Source organism: Pseudorca crassidens, chromosome 3, assembly GCF_039906515.1.
Source record: "Pseudorca crassidens isolate mPseCra1 chromosome 3, mPseCra1.hap1, whole genome shotgun sequence".
Taxonomy (NCBI): Eukaryota; Metazoa; Chordata; class Mammalia; order Artiodactyla; family Delphinidae; genus Pseudorca; species Pseudorca crassidens.
This window is the reverse complement of record NC_090298.1, coordinates 118,339,479-118,354,400: the sequence shown is the minus strand read 5'-3', so window position 1 is coordinate 118,354,400 and position 14,922 is coordinate 118,339,479. Positions and strand designations below refer to the sequence as shown.

The window sequence follows — 14,922 nt, the reverse complement described above, 5'->3', positions numbered from 1 at the left end:
GGCCCCACCCCCCTACCCAACCAGGGAGCTGTCCGTGCCAGGGGTGCTGGTCCGGGCCAGGGGTGCCAGACGGCAGCTGCGCAAGCTGTCTTCCACGACCCTGGTCCGCTTCCCCGACGCCCAGAACGTTCCCCTTTCCAGCTTGTCCTGAGCTTCCGTCCCTCCCAAGGACACTGCAGAGCGAGATGGGACGGAATTCTCAGGCGGCCTGCACAAGGATCGTGCCTGAGTCAGCGTCCACACCTCCTCTGCGTTGGCCTGAGCCAGGCCTCCACAGCCCCCTCCCCTTCCTGTACTCTCGCGTACACACCCCCTCCCGCCTTTCTGTTCCTCCCATCCTGACCACCTGGCCCACCGGTACCGGTGGTTTAGCTCTGGCTCCGGCTCCGGCTCGGGTTCCGGTTCCAGGGGCGTCCTAGTCCGGCTCAGGGCCCCCGACGCCCTCCCGGCGCTCATCCCTTGCTTTCTTCCCCTCCCCCCTTCGCCGCCTCAAGGGCTCCGGGCTGCGGCCGCAGATACCCTTGCCGCGGCAGGCGGGGGGAGGGAAGGATGGAGAGGGATGCGGGCTGGTTGGGACCGGGGAGAGGCTCCGGACAACTCCAGCCCTGGGAAGGGAAGGAGAAGGGGGACGCCGCCGCCGCCGCCCTGGGTTCCCAAAAGCCTTCGACCGTCGCCGGCCCGGGACCAGGGGGCGGAGCGCAGGTGTGCCGGGCGGAGAGCGAGAGCCTTGCGCGCTTGTGAGCGCAAGTGTGATGCGCGCGTGACTGCGCCGCTCCCCCGCTTCCCCGACCCCGCGTCGGGGGAGTGTGCGGTGCCGAGTCTGGGTCCGGTGAGGAGGACAGGCAGTCAGGCGAGAGTGCTCTCTACTGGTCTATCGGGCACGGCTGGCTTGGCTTCTGCCCTCAGATGCCCCGGCCGGATGTGTAGCAGGGAATCTTCCCAGCGGGCCGGAGGGAGCCGGCTTTCTGCACCCGAAAGGAACAGCGTGGCCGGTTCTCCGGAGCCTCCTAGAGAGGTGACATGGCCTACGCCCCGTTTTGGAGAGGTAGCTGGACGGGATGGCTCGGCTTCCCGAGGATTTGACCCCCGCCCGGAAGGAAATGGCCCTATCATACTATTACCGACGCTACAGTCCTCCGGCCAACGCCAGACGCTCACGCCCCAGAACCTAGAAGGGCGTAGCAAGGCGAGGGCGGAACTCCGCAGGGGGCGTGGCCTGGGCGTGGTCTAAGGGAGGCCGGCTTGGGTCTCCCAGTTCCGCAGAGGCAGGCTGCGTGCTTACGCAGCACGCAGGACCGGGGGTGGGGCAGGCGGCCAGGCTGGCGGCGGAGGCGCTGGGCCTGGTCCCGCCGGCACCATGGCCAAGACTGTGGCCTATTTCTACGACCCCGACGTGGGCAACTTCCACTACGGTGAGGGAACAAGGTTGTAGGCGAGGGATTTCGGGACGCGGAGGTTTCGAGGTCGGGGCTACAACTCCAGGAATGCGTACTGATGAACTCTCTTCTCTCACCCCCAGGGGCTGGTCACCCTATGAAGCCCCATCGCTTGGCATTGACCCATAGTCTGGTCCTGCACTACGGTCTCTATAAGAAGATGATCGTGAGTCTCGCGGCTTCTGCTGGGGATTGAGGTTGGGGAGGAGCTGCGGCCCTAGGGATGGGTAGGCTGCACTGAATGCACCAAGAGCGACCCACCCCTAGAGTGTGTGTGTGGGGGTAGAAGGAACCAGGAGCACCCCCATATGCAGAGTGTTGGTGGGTGCATCCACTGACTTAATGAGAGATACTTTTTCACCTTAGGTCGGCCACCTTTTGACCTCAAGTGGACCAACTCTTGGCCTAGGGTTAGGGTGGAGTGGGGCTGGTCTGAAGACACAAAATTTTTCCCTCCTCAGCATCTTAGGGCAGTTCTGTGGCCTCAAAGAAGAGAAGGTGGCTGGATCACTGTATCTGGATGTGAGGTTTACCCTCATTCCCATACCTTCTCTGCCACCTCTCTCCACCTCCAAGCTAGAGCTCCAGGGAGGACTTTGCAGCCCTCTGTGTAAATGTGTATGTGTGTGTAGGACAGAAGGAGATGTCCTGGGTATTCCCTTTTCAACCTAGAATACCACCCGCCCCCTCACACACACACATAGTTATACTTAATTACTACCTATCCCTCCATCTCCTGGATATACACATGCTGTCTGTTCCTGGCCTGGAATTTATAGCAGTGATATGTGATTATAACATATTGCTCGGCCCTGATGCATTGCAAGGGGAATTAGTCAACAGTATGAATGAGTGTCCACTGCTTGTGCTGAGGCACAGACAAGTTAATTGGTCGTAGAAAAGACTGAGGTGATGTTAGTGCATGAATCCCTGACTCTCTTGAAATTGTTTGCCAGTATGTGCCTTTGAGCATTTTCTGGGGAGAGAAAAACTTTTTGCTCTTGTCCAATTTCTAAAGAAATGTGTGAACCACTCAAAAGATAATAAATCTCTGGCTTATTAGCACCTGGGCATCTTGGGTTTTAATTAGAAGGTTGTCGTGTGTCCCATATTATTTGATTCCAAAATTAAGAAGAACTCAGAGGAGAGAGTGGACAGAATCAGAGCCCAGGGGAGATGAGTATGAAGAGAATCAGGAATAGGAGATCCAAGGAACAGGGCAGGTGGAAGGGGGTTAAGGTTTGAGAAGGTAGGAAAGGTGGGATGGAAAAGGCAAGCCCAGTGGTCTTTAGGGGGCTTGATCATAATAAACCACCAAGCTAATCAGAGTCTCTCTTCACTGACATTTGTCTCATAGAATAACAAGGATTGGGGGGCGAGGGGACTGCTGTGTGTAGTTTTGGACAGTCCCCAAGTCTGGGCTCAGTGTGGGCAGTCTCAGCCCAGTGAGTGGGACTGACCCTGCCTGGGTTCACCTTGTGTTTCCATCCGAGGTCTTCAAGCCATACCAGGCCTCCCAGCATGACATGTGCCGCTTCCACTCTGAGGACTACATCGACTTCCTGCAGAGAGTCAGCCCCACCAATATGCAAGGCTTCACCAAGAGCCTTAATGCCTTCAACGTGGGCGATGACTGGTGAGGGGAGGACTGGGACCTTTGATGCCAGACACCTTGTTGCCAGGCATTTCAATGAGAGCACTTGAGTGAGGTCTTGTGGCAGCAGTGGGAAGATATGATGGAGGGGAGATACTTGTCAATGAATCATCATTTACTCGTTTATTCAACAAATATTTATTGGTCATTGGCTCTAGGCCAGGCCCTGCGCTAAATGCTAGGGACGCAATGATCAACAACAACAAAACAATTTTAATATTGCACTTGTGCTAAGGCCTGTGAAGGAGACGTATATGACAGACTATGAGAGTGTATACATGGGAGAATTCTGTAGCCTGGGCAGGGGCTGGTCAGTAGAGGCTTCCTAGAGGAAATAATAAAGATTGAGCTGAGATCTAAAGAAAGTAGGAGGTAGTTAGAGGAAAGGTAGTTGGGAGGATGGAGGGTGAGGGGAAGAATGTCTTGGGCAGTAGGGACAACATGTGCTAAGGGTCTGTGGTAGGACAGAGTGAGACTTATTTGAGGAACAGAAAAAAGGCCACCCACAGAATCTGAGAGTGATCTGAATCGAGGCTAAAGAGATAGGTAGGGCCTTTGAAAAGTAAACAGCCCTATTATGAATTGGGGTTTTTAACCTCTTGAGTAGGGGGAAGTCATCAAAGGGTTTTAAAAAGCAAGAGAGTGATTAGACACTACCACATTTACGTTGAACTCATATCATAAGAAGTAGACTCAGAGTTAGGCCCTGTGAGAAGAAGGTGGACAACAAAGATAAGCCATGATCCTTGCTTCCATTCTAGTCTACATCCACAAAAATATAGTGACCACAACAGCTGCCATCTACACAATTCATTTCTAAACTTTTTGTTAGGGAAAATTTCAAACATTTCTGAAAGTACGGTGAACCCGCACGTATCTATCACTGAGCTACAACACTTAGAGCAAATGGCTAATCTTACTTCGTCTATATCCTCCCATGTTAGATTATTCTAAAGCAAATTCCAGATGTCACACCCTTTTATCCATAAATACTTTACTATATATCTCCAAATGATACTCTTTAAAAAAAAGTGAACAATATCATCACACCTGAAAAATTAACAGTAATTCCTTCATATCATCAAATATGCAATCAGTACTTAAATTTCTCCAGTCGTCTCAAATTTTTTCCTTTTTGCAGTTAAATTACTTTAATTAAGATTTAAACAAGGTCCACATATTATATTTGGTTGCTACGTCTCTTAAGACTTTTAACCTATAATGTTTCCTTCTCTCCTTTGAATTTATTTTTTGAAGAAACGTGGTTGTTGATCCTATAGTTTCCTACAACAGCTACAGTTTATTGAGTACTTATTCTGCTGTGCCAAGGATTACTGGTATATCCACCTAATTCTCACACCACCCGTGAGATGTACTAGTCCTTTTCCTGATGGTAGGCATAAGTACATAAACTGAAATTTGAGGAGATTTTGGTAACTTAACCTGAGTCACATAACTGGTCAGTGGAGGTGGCAGGATTCAGATCCAGAGCCTAGGTTTTTAAACACTACATTAATCCGTTTCCCTGAAAGATCCTACCAATAGAAGCAGCCTGGGCTGGAGGATAGAGGCCAACTCCTCAGGCTGGCCCTGAGCACCTTCCCAACCTTATCCCCACACCCCTGCTGCACAGGGTGTCTTCCTGGAATACCCTTTGTTCCCCATTCAGCCTCACCAAGGCCTTCTCAGCCTTCACACCACCATGAAGCTTCACGCCATGGAGCCTTTCTTGAGCACACCAGTCGCAGTGGTCTGTCCTGCACACGCTGCCCTGCCCATTGGGTTTTTCAGTTACATGCTGTCTTGGGAGGTTTCTTGTTTTTTGTGTTATTGCTGCTGCTATTTCTGAGTTCACTTTATAGATCTGGGAATGCAGAGTCAGCCCTCAGGCCACAGCTGGGGCCGTAAATGCTCTTTGTGCAGCTAGGGAATACTACCACTGGGCTTCCCTACTTCCCATCCAGTGCCTCGCACAAGGCTCGGTACATGGTTTGGTCTAAAATATTTGTCAAATAAATTTGCAGATAACCCAGGTATGTAGGAGGGGCAGGGGGGTTATTGAAGCATGGAGATCAGAGGGCTTTGGGGTAGGGAGAGAGGTGTAGGAAGGGAGTGGACAAAGGTAAAAGGGCTCCAACTTGCTCTTCTTCCTGCAGCCCAGTGTTTCCCGGGCTCTTTGAGTTCTGCTCCCGTTACACAGGTGCATCTCTGCAAGGAGCAACCCAGCTGAACAACAAGGTGACCATAGCCCCGAGTCCTATTTCCCCCTTCCTGTGGGTCCCTGAATCCAAGGGCTTAACCCTGATCCTGAGCTCCCAGCTTTGGCGGTGGGCAGGAGAAGGACTGTGAGTTGGGTGTTTGTCTTTCAGATCTGTGATATTGCCATTAACTGGGCTGGTGGTCTGCACCATGCCAAGAAGTTTGAGGTGAGTGAGGAGGAGATGGGGGAGACAACAGCTACTGTAGGGTAGGAGGTCAGGATGACACTAGTGGGCAGCTGGGTGGAGGAGTCGTTCCTCTCTGTAAGACCACTCTCTTACCATAGGCTTCTGGCTTCTGCTATGTCAATGACATTGTGATTGGCATCCTGGAGCTGCTCAAGTAAGTAGCCTGGGAGGAGATGGGGGGACTTAAGAGGCTCTTGGCTGAGGAGGTCTGAGACTGCCCTGGCCCTGACCCTGACCTCCACCCCACACTAGCTTTTCCCAAGTTCTTGATGCTTTTCTCAGGCTGCCTCTTCCTGTGCTCTGCTGCAGATTCCCCGCTGCCTGCTCACATTTCAGCCTTCTCTGCACATCCCTCTCCTGTCCCTGCCTCCAGGCTGGAGCCCCAGGGTTGCCCTTAGGGAACTGGTGGTATTAGGTTTCAGGTGACTTGGGCCAATGTAGACTCTTCATAATTCCAGACCTTGTGTTTGGGAGGAGCGGGTTGGGGGGTTTTCCTCCTGGGGTTCACCTCTGCCTCAGACCCTGGCTTTGCCCTCACCCCAGGTACCACCCTCGGGTGCTCTACATTGATATTGACATCCACCACGGTGACGGGGTTCAGGAGGCCTTCTACCTCACGGACCGGGTCATGACAGTGTCCTTCCACAAATATGGAAACTACTTCTTCCCTGGCACAGGTATGGGAATAGGAACGTCTGTCCCCTTCATACTCTTCAGCTCTTACCATGACTTTCTCCTCCTCAGCCTCAGGTCTCAGCTCAGATGGCCCCCTCCTTGGAGAAGGCTTTCCTGATCACCCCGTTACTCTGTCACATCACTCTGCTTAGTTTTTTCAGAGCACTCACTGCTGTTTGAATTTATTGTGGTGTTTTGTTTTGTTTACTGCCTCCCACCTTATCATGCCTACCTCCCAAGAACATAAGCTTGGTGGGATTTCAATCATTTCGTTAGTTCTCTTTACTGCTGTATCCCCAGTGCCTCGCTCCCAGCTTGGCTCATGGTAGGCCCTCCAAAAGTATCTGTTGAATGAATGCAAGCTGCAGGGGACTTAGTGGTTCGAGGGAGTGAGTGGTGGGTGCACATAGATGGAGTGAGAGGCCCTCGGAGTACAGTTGGGGTTGAAGTGGCTGGGTTGTAGATACCTCCCAGGTACCGCTGCCACTCCCACCCCCCACTTCCCTACAGGTGACATGTATGAAGTTGGAGCAGAGAGTGGCCGCTACTACTGCCTCAATGTGCCCCTGCGGGATGGCATTGATGACCAGAGTATGTACTGAAGTCTTCTCCCCGCTCACTAGGCTCCTTCTCTCTCTCCTTGAGTTAACCTCTTCTGCCTGATGTTGTCTACTGTTGGGCCAGGTGTCCTTAAGGATGAATGGCCTTCAGAGGGACCGTGAATTCCCCGGAAATTGTATGCAACATATTGTATGTGCATTTTTCTGGGAAAAGGGTCATTAGCTTCCATCAGTCACTCCAGAAGTTCATCAGACCCCACCTAGAAGTTCAGAACCAATGGTTGCCCCTTTGGGTTGCCCCATTCCTGGGGCAACATCTAGAAGCGTATACTTTGGCTTTTGGTAACTTCTGCCACGCGTTCCTGGGCTCCACGCTCTCTGAACCCCCTTTTTCCTTTTGTTCCCTGTCTCCCCATCCCCTTGGGGTGCCAGGTGCCCATCTTTGGCCCTCTCCCAGGTTACAAGCACCTTTTCCAGCCAGTTATCAACCAGGTGGTGGACTTCTACCAACCCACGTGCATTGTGCTCCAGGTAATACTGTCAGTGCCTCCTCAGGCACTGGGCTTGAGGGAAGAGAGCAGGAAAGAGGAGAGTCCCTAGGCTGGTGGGGGAAGGGAAGTGAAGGACATCTGTGACATTCTGAGTAGTTATCTCACTGTAGCCACCTTGGGTTTTGATTTTTGCAGTGTGGAGCTGACTCTCTGGGCTGTGATCGATTGGGCTGCTTCAACCTCAGCATTCGAGGACATGGGTGAGACCTGCCCTCCTTCCACTCCCCCAGGTTTTCACGTGGCCTTGGGCCTCAATACATGGAATGGGAGTAGTTGGGGAATGGACCTCACCTCCTTTTGGGACTCAAAAGTAGCTATATGTTGTACTTTGATCCAGAAATGTCACCTTAAACAGTGTTCCCCAGTTGGTCATTCATTCACAGTAGGTTTTTGTTAAGCACCTATTATGTTCCAGGCATTGTACTAGGAGATGGGGATGCAGTGGGGAAACTCCCATGGAGTTTACAGTTTAGCCTAGGAAACAGACAAAAAATAAGTAAGCAAACAAGACAGGTAGATAGTTATAAATTCTGTGAAGTAAAAACATAGAAAGCTAAGACACAGGATAACAATGGAGAACCTACTTTAGATAGCACGATTTGGAAAGAATTTCCCAAAATTCTGAGCTGAGACCTGGAGGCTAAAAGGAGCGAACCATAAAAGGAGCAGAGGGAGGTCTATCCCAAGCAGTGAGAAGGACCCATGCAGAGGCTCTGAGACAGGGCAGAGCTGGTATAGTGGAGGAGATGAAGTAAAACCAACAAGGTAGGGACAGGGAGAGCAGGCTGCAGGTGGTTTGAGGTGAGGTCTGAGAAGTCGGCAGTGGTGGGGTTGTGCAGAGCCTTTAGACCCTGGTAAGGAGTCTGGATTATATTTCAGATGTGATGGGAAACTTTAGACAGGTTTTAAACAGTGAAGTGATATGATCCGGCTTATATTTTAAAGTGACTGCTCTGAGTGCTGAATGGAGAAAGGTTTGGGGTGGCGGGGGGGCGGTACACAGGAGTGGAAGTGGGAAGACCAGTTAGGAAGCTATTGGTATTGTGTAGGCAGGATGCCAAGTTGGAGGAGGTGGTTGATGGAGAGAAGCAGATGATTTGAGTTATATTTTGGTGGCTAAACTGACAGCACTTGCTGGTGCCTTGGTGAGAAGAGTTGACTAACAGGTCGGGTGCCAGGGTGGGTGCTGAGCAGGACAGAGGTAGGAGTGCACCCTATTTTAAAGTTTTTATTGAGACGCAACATGTGGATAAAAAAGTGCGCAAATCTCAGGGATATAACTTAGTGATTTTCACTGCCTAGATCAAGATAGAGAACATTTCTAGTTTCCTTGTGCACCTTTCCAGGCAATATCTAGAAGCGTATACTTTGGCTTTTGGTAACTTCTGCCACCTGTTCCTCTGGTTCCTTTTAACAGGGAGTGCGTTGAATATGTCAAGAGCTTCAATATCCCTCTGCTGGTGCTAGGTGGTGGTGGCTATACTGTCCGGAATGTTGCCCGCTGTTGGTGAGCACGCCCCCATTTTTCCTCCTCCCCCTTGTCCAGTGCGAGCTAGGGGCTCCCTGAGAGATGGCCAGGTGGGCCCTTCAGCCCACTTGTTCAGCCCGCCCCCCTCTGCTGGTTTGTTTCAGGACGTATGAGACATCGCTGCTAGTAGAAGAGGCCATTAGTGAGGAGCTTCCCTACAGTGGTAAGGACCACCCCATGATGCCCCCAGAACAGGAAGGCCATTTTCAGAAGACCCCAAAATGGCCTGGTTTGAAAGCAGGTGGAAAGTTTGACTTTCTCAGAGCTCTGCAGACTAAACCCCTGGACCCAGGTCAGGGAAAAGGTTGGGCAGCTATTACGTAGGGGTTTCGGATGGAAAGGAAAGGGAGTGGCAAGTCTTGGGACCTGCCTGCCTCTATCTGAGCCATAACGTCTCCTCCTAATCTCCTTTTCCCCCAAGAATACTTTGAGTACTTTGCCCCGGACTTCACGCTCCATCCAGACGTCAGCACCCGCATCGAGAATCAGAACTCACGCCAGGTCAGCAGCTCGGAGAAGCTGAGCACCAGGGCGGGGGAGCCCAGGAGAGGTCCAGGATGTGGGAAGTCAGAGAAACCAGGGAAGAAAAGAAGTTCTCAGCCATCACTGTCACTGTTCTCAGCTAGGAGGCAGCCCAGGTTAAGGCAGAAGCAGTCAGGGTTGGGAGGAGGGACAGTTAACAGCTGGGAGACTCAAACTAAGATGCGAGGTGGGATTGAAACTAGGACAGTCGGGGCAAAAGGCAGTTAGAAGCATAGATGCCCTGGGAATCACTGGGAGCTGCTCACTGTCTATTCCTCATCCCCAACCAGTATCTGGACCAGATCCGCCAGACAATCTTTGAAAACCTAAAGATGCTGAACCATGCACCTAGTGTCCAGATTCACGATGTGCCGGCAGACCTCCTAACCTATGACAGGACTGATGAGGCTGACGCAGAGGAGAGGGGTCCCGAGGAGAACTACAGCAGGTCTGGGGCAGGGACTTGAGAGCAAGGGATTCCCACAAGCTTTTTGGGGAGGTTAAGAGGGAAAAAGTACATTAGAGGGCATTAGCCTAATTGTCCTTGGCTTACCTCTTTGGTATGTGGCAATCCCACACTTTTCTGCCCTGCTTCAAATGACGTAAGTAACATATGTTTGTTGTAAAAATTTTAAACGGCACCAAAATATGTTCAGTTTGCTTTTACACGATCCCAGACCCGTTTCACAAAGTATCCAATGTTAATAGTTTGACTTCTATCTTTTCAGATTTTTTCTGTAGATTACAACTGTACTATTTAACATTCACATATAAACACAAGGGCACACATACACTCATTTTCAGAGTTGTGCAGTCTTTTTTTTTTTAATACAAATTGGATTACTCTATACATGTTCTACAATTTCCAACTTTTTTTTTTAACATAACAGTGTATCTTTTCATGCCAATATATATAAAAATCTGCTTCATTATTTTATTAGCTGTATAATATTCCATTGTGTGGATGTAGCATAATTTAACCAAGTGCCATTGACAGGCATTTACATTATTTTCCATTTTATCCATATTACAAAGAGTATGGAAGTGAATCCCTGTCCATATACATCTTTGCATGCTTGTTTGAGTGGGTGAGATTCCTGGAATTGTTGTTGCTAGGTCAAAGGCTGTGTGCACTAAAATTTTTTTATTTGTTGCCAAATTGCCTTCCATAAAGTCTGTAACAGTTTATATTCTTGGCAGCATTTTACTCACTCCTTCCAGATTCTAAGCTGGACAGGTCACTGCCCATGTACTGCTCTTGAAAGGCCCTTAGATTTCTTTCCTCTGTTAATTTTCTCAGTTGTATTATGTGTGTGTGTGTGTTTTTATGTCTTCACCTTTCTGAGATACATATTAAAATATTTACAGATGCACTGAATAGGGGAAAAAAAAGACTAGAATAGACTTTTTAAAACACCTCAAACCAGGCTTTTCTAAAAAATGAAGGGAAAAAACAGCAGAACCCAGAAGTGCAGAAACAGATGCACTTAATAGAGAACAGATTTCCTTACGTGACTGGGGGATAACCACAGCTGGACGCTTGTAGGACACCTGGTCCTGCTCCCATGCACTGTTAGATGTTTGATCTGGCTCTGCTGCAGAGTCTGATGGGCTTCTCAGTCCCTTCCAGAATCTTCTCTCTTTCTTAGAGTTCAGGCTTTCAGATCTCTCCTCTGGACCTGGGCTCTACTGCTTAGACCCTTGGGACCACTCCAACCCTTCTCCTCCATGAGTAACCCCTTATTTTCTCTCTTGGTTGAGGAAGTATCTGAACATCTGGCCTCCGGGATCCTTCTTGACCCCTCATCTCCTTCTTAACTTCTCCAGGTCTCTGGGGCTTGACTTTTGGAAATTGATTTTCTTAAAAATCTGTTTTTAAGTTCTTCCTTTTGGCAAAGTTTGTTTTATTTTTATCTGTAGTTCCAGGCTGGTATCTGGGCCTAGTTTCTGCATTATACAGCCTGCTCTCAAGAGCCAGCAGAAGCCTCAGGCCTCTTCCTGTCCTAAGCCCTACCATCAGACCACCCACTGAACTCCTTTTCTTTGATGCCTATAGCTCCAGCTTGCATATCATTTGCAGAGTAGTAATAAGTTTTACCACTTTTTGTGGGTTTGCTAAGCAGCAGACTGTTACTGAGTGCTTTATATTAAAACATACATGATACAATGTCATCCTGTCATCAGTCTCTTGCCATCAGACAACCCTAAGAGGGGCTATTCTTAAATTACCAGAAGAGGAATCTAAGGCTCAGAGAGGCTAAATAACTTTCTGAAAGTCCCACAGCTAGCTAAATATCAGGGCTGAGATTCAAACTCGAGTCTCTGACTCCTCACCTTTAACCCTTGTGCACTTAGAGGTAACTGAGACATTGCTTTCAGGCAGAGGGGCCTTTCCTGACTTTGTTCCCCAGCTTCTCTTTGATGACTTTCTTCCTTCTTTCTCAGTTATCAGCCGTGGGCAGGATAATTCAGTTATACATATTCTCCCAGAGAACAGTTTTCCAAAAAGAAAGAGAGCAGTATTGAGTACTTATGGGATCTTGTGTTGCTTTCACATCCCTTTGCTCACTACAGGTTTATAGTATATCACTCCTCTGCTAAAAATGCTCCTTTCCATTGCACTTAGAAGAAAATCCAAATTTCTGACGGTGGCTTTAAGAGGCCCTGCATGCTTTAAAGGCCCTTACCTATGTCCCTGGTCTCATCTCTAATGACCATCGTCTGTGCACACTTCCCCTAGCCATCTTGACCTCCTTTTCTCACTGGAATACATCAGTCTCCGTCCACCTTATAACTTCTGTACTTGGTTTTCTTGCAGCTTGGAATGGTCTTCCTGATGTCTTTGCCTGTTCAGCTTCTTCTCAGACTTCAGGTCTTACCTTGTTAGAACAGCCTCTCCTGATAATCCTATCTGAAATTTTACCTGTTTCCTCCCATCACGCTCAGTCACATCCCTTTATTTCATTTTATTCATAGTGCTTTCCACCATCTGAAATTACGATATTTATGTTTTTACTTTGTTAGTTATTGTCAGTCTCATTTATTCGGTGAGTTTTTTGAGGATAGGCAGAAATTTTGTCTGATTGATTCTCTACTGCTAAGGCTTATGACAGTGTCTGGCACAGAGCAGTCTGTCAGTAAATGTTTATTGACTATATGAATGCATGAATGCATAGCAGTCAGTCTCTACCAGCAGAAGGAGAGGAGTGGTTCCCTGACAATGGGGGCCTGAGAAATGGCTCCAGAGAGGGTACCTATGTGGGAGAAGATTGGAACTTGGAGAGTGGGAACCTGACCTCTCTTTCTCTCTTTCCTTACTTTGTAGGCCAGAGGCACCCAATGAATTCTATGATGGAGACCATGACAATGACAAGGAAAGCGACGTGGAGATTTAAGAGTGGCTGGGCTTGCTGTGTCCCCAGATATTCCTTTTTACCTCTTGGTTGGGTGGGAGGGAAAAGGTGTGGCTCTTCCACCCCTGGTCAGGTTACTCTCAGGGCTTTTACCAACGCTGGGGGAGGGTTTGGAGACCACATCTTGTTCTGGAACCAACTATCCCCTCTCTTCTCCCTCCCAAGGTCTGAGAATGGTACCTATTAGGGATTGGATGGGGAAAAGGATAGCCATCTCTAGGACATCTTGGGCGGTGAGCCCTAGAGGCCAGTCCCAGCCCTTCTGGCTCACTTATTCCTTCCCTACTTCCCTGTAACCCAGAGGCTTTAGGGGTGAGGGGGTAGACAGGAGTAAGGTTGCCTTTGACTTCCTCCTGGGTTCTCCTAATGCAGGCCTTGTTTCCAGTGCAGGTGAAGAGTAAGGGATTTTAGGGGGCTCTGGCTCCCTAACACCTTAACCCAGATGATGGGAAGTGCAGTTTTGAGATCGGGGAGGGTGTGAAAATGTCCTGTTCTAACTTCTGGCTTTATGTCCATTTTACCACCCTTTTTATTCAATAAACCAAGTTGGTATTTTTTGTACCTTTTGCCTTTCTGGGAATATTCTTAATTCTTGCTAGCTGCCTGTGTATGAAGAGAGAGGAAATGGGGTGATGATGTATATAATAAAAATCATAGTTAACATTCATTCAGCACTCACCTTACATTAGGACCTGTATATATGTATTCTACATGGATTGTCTTACTCATATATAGGGAGTTAAGAGAGCATATTAGTTAAGAGTTAGACAAACCTGAGCAGATTACTAGCTTAAGAGAGGGAGTAGAAGATGACTTCAGGTTTTTGAACCTGGGTGTTGGGATTGGTGATGCTAGTTGGTGAGGATACACTGAGATAAAATGGTGACTGACATAAGCAGTTGCTCCTTATCTTCATTGTCTATGTGAAGAATGATGCTAGATATTGTAGTAGCCACAAACATGGACTCTTCCCCAGTAGGGAGTAAGATAAATGCTATAGTAGATGTAGACAGTGGTACAAGAAAGAAGAGTAATACCTGGATCACTCCTTCCATGCTCTGATCCTGTCGTTTCTCAACACTAGCATAGAAAGTAAGTAGCTTTTGAACTGTTTGGGACAAATTGATTTCGAAGTGTGGGCTGGACAACTCTGTGCAACTGTCCATCAGGCAATTAGAAAGTGGAAGGTAAGAGATGAAGGTCAGATTTAGGAGCCAGCCAGCTTGGCAGAGTCTTTGTAAAATAACAGACCCTAGACTGAGCACTGGGCTCCCTAATGAATGAGTCACTGACTGCCCTCCAGGAACATGCAGTTGAAATCTTTTGCCAGTCGTGGGAAAGATAAGTCCAGACTTTGAGGACTTACTGGGTACCACAGGCTTTTCACACAAGGGACAGATGTAGCTATTCTTGAGAATAGATGAAATCACTGAGGGAGGAAATCAAGCTAGTAGAGCAAAGAACATACTTTTGGAGAATGCCTGTTTTTTTCACTCAGGTTTGGTTTATGTCAGTAGGGAATCCTGGTTAAATATAGGGCTTGGCCGTCAGACCAACCTGGTTTTAAGTTTTTTGTCACTTCATTATGTGTCCCTGGGCAAGTCACTTCAATTGTCGATGTCCAAATTTCCTATCTTTAAAATGGTGAGACTAGTGGAATCTATCACATGGCATTGTGAGGATTCAGTGAGAAAATAGGTGTAGAGTGTTTTTGCATAGAGTCTGGCATAGAACAAGTGTATGGTAAATGGTTAGCTATTATTAAGCTTCAGGCACACTGTAGCAATAACTAGTTTTTCCAGATTAGAAACATGGAAAGTAGTAGACCTTGGATTTAGAACTAGGTAATCTAACTCCAGAGCTAGTCGACTTCAGTCTAGCACTGGCCCTGGACCAAGCTCTGTTCTTGGTACATAGCTTTCAATAAATGGTAGCTATCACTTTATTTTTTCATGTGCTCCATGGGTATTGAACACATAAAAACTATATTATCCTGGAAAGCCCGGCACTAAATTTTCTGCAAAGATAACAGTCTCTCTTATGCGATTTTTGGTTCAGATAATAATATCCTGGTCTGGAGTGTGAGAGGGTCCAGGCTTTACAGCCACGTGGGCACTGCGTGGGAGCAGGGAGGCC

The 14,922-nt window shown here is 48.4% G+C and overlaps 1 protein-coding gene across 2 annotated transcripts; it reads left to right on the top strand.

Annotated features, from left to right (window-relative positions):
• Positions 1 to 1,253: 1,253 nt before the first annotated feature.
• On the top strand, positions 1,254 to 13,347 carry HDAC3 (histone deacetylase 3). 2 transcript variants are annotated; one of them, XM_067732067.1, is made up of 15 exons: positions 1,254 to 1,412; positions 1,520 to 1,602; positions 2,930 to 3,072; positions 5,247 to 5,328; positions 5,460 to 5,516; positions 5,636 to 5,691; positions 6,081 to 6,214; positions 6,723 to 6,803; positions 7,230 to 7,303; positions 7,459 to 7,523; positions 8,741 to 8,830; positions 8,956 to 9,014; positions 9,273 to 9,352; positions 9,664 to 9,821; positions 12,699 to 13,347. In XM_067732067.1, the coding sequence occupies exons 1-15, from the start codon at positions 1,358 to 1,360 to the stop codon at positions 12,766 to 12,768; spliced, it is 1,287 nt and encodes a 428-aa protein (XP_067588168.1). In that variant the 5' UTR covers positions 1,254 to 1,357; the 3' UTR covers positions 12,769 to 13,347. The 2 variants fall into 2 exon arrangements, with proteins under 2 accessions (XP_067588168.1, XP_067588169.1); XM_067732068.1 differs by having other exon boundaries at positions 1,302 to 1,425.
• The last annotated feature ends 1,575 nt before the right edge of the window (positions 13,348 to 14,922 follow it).

What these genes read in the sequence shown, in the direction of transcription:
- HDAC3 (XM_067732067.1), top strand. Translation starts at nt 1,358, where the DNA reads ATGGCCAAGACTGTGGCCTATTTCTACGACCCCGACGTGGGCAACTTC. An exon ending in TTCAACGTGGGCGATGACTG is followed by an intron (nt 3,073 to 5,246) that starts GTGAGGGGAGGA and finishes TTCTTCCTGCAG; the next exon opens with CCCAGTGTTTCCCGGGCTCT. An exon ending in CTCAGCATTCGAGGACATGG is followed by an intron (nt 7,524 to 8,740) that starts GTGAGACCTGCC and finishes TCCTTTTAACAG; the next exon opens with GGAGTGCGTTGAATATGTCA.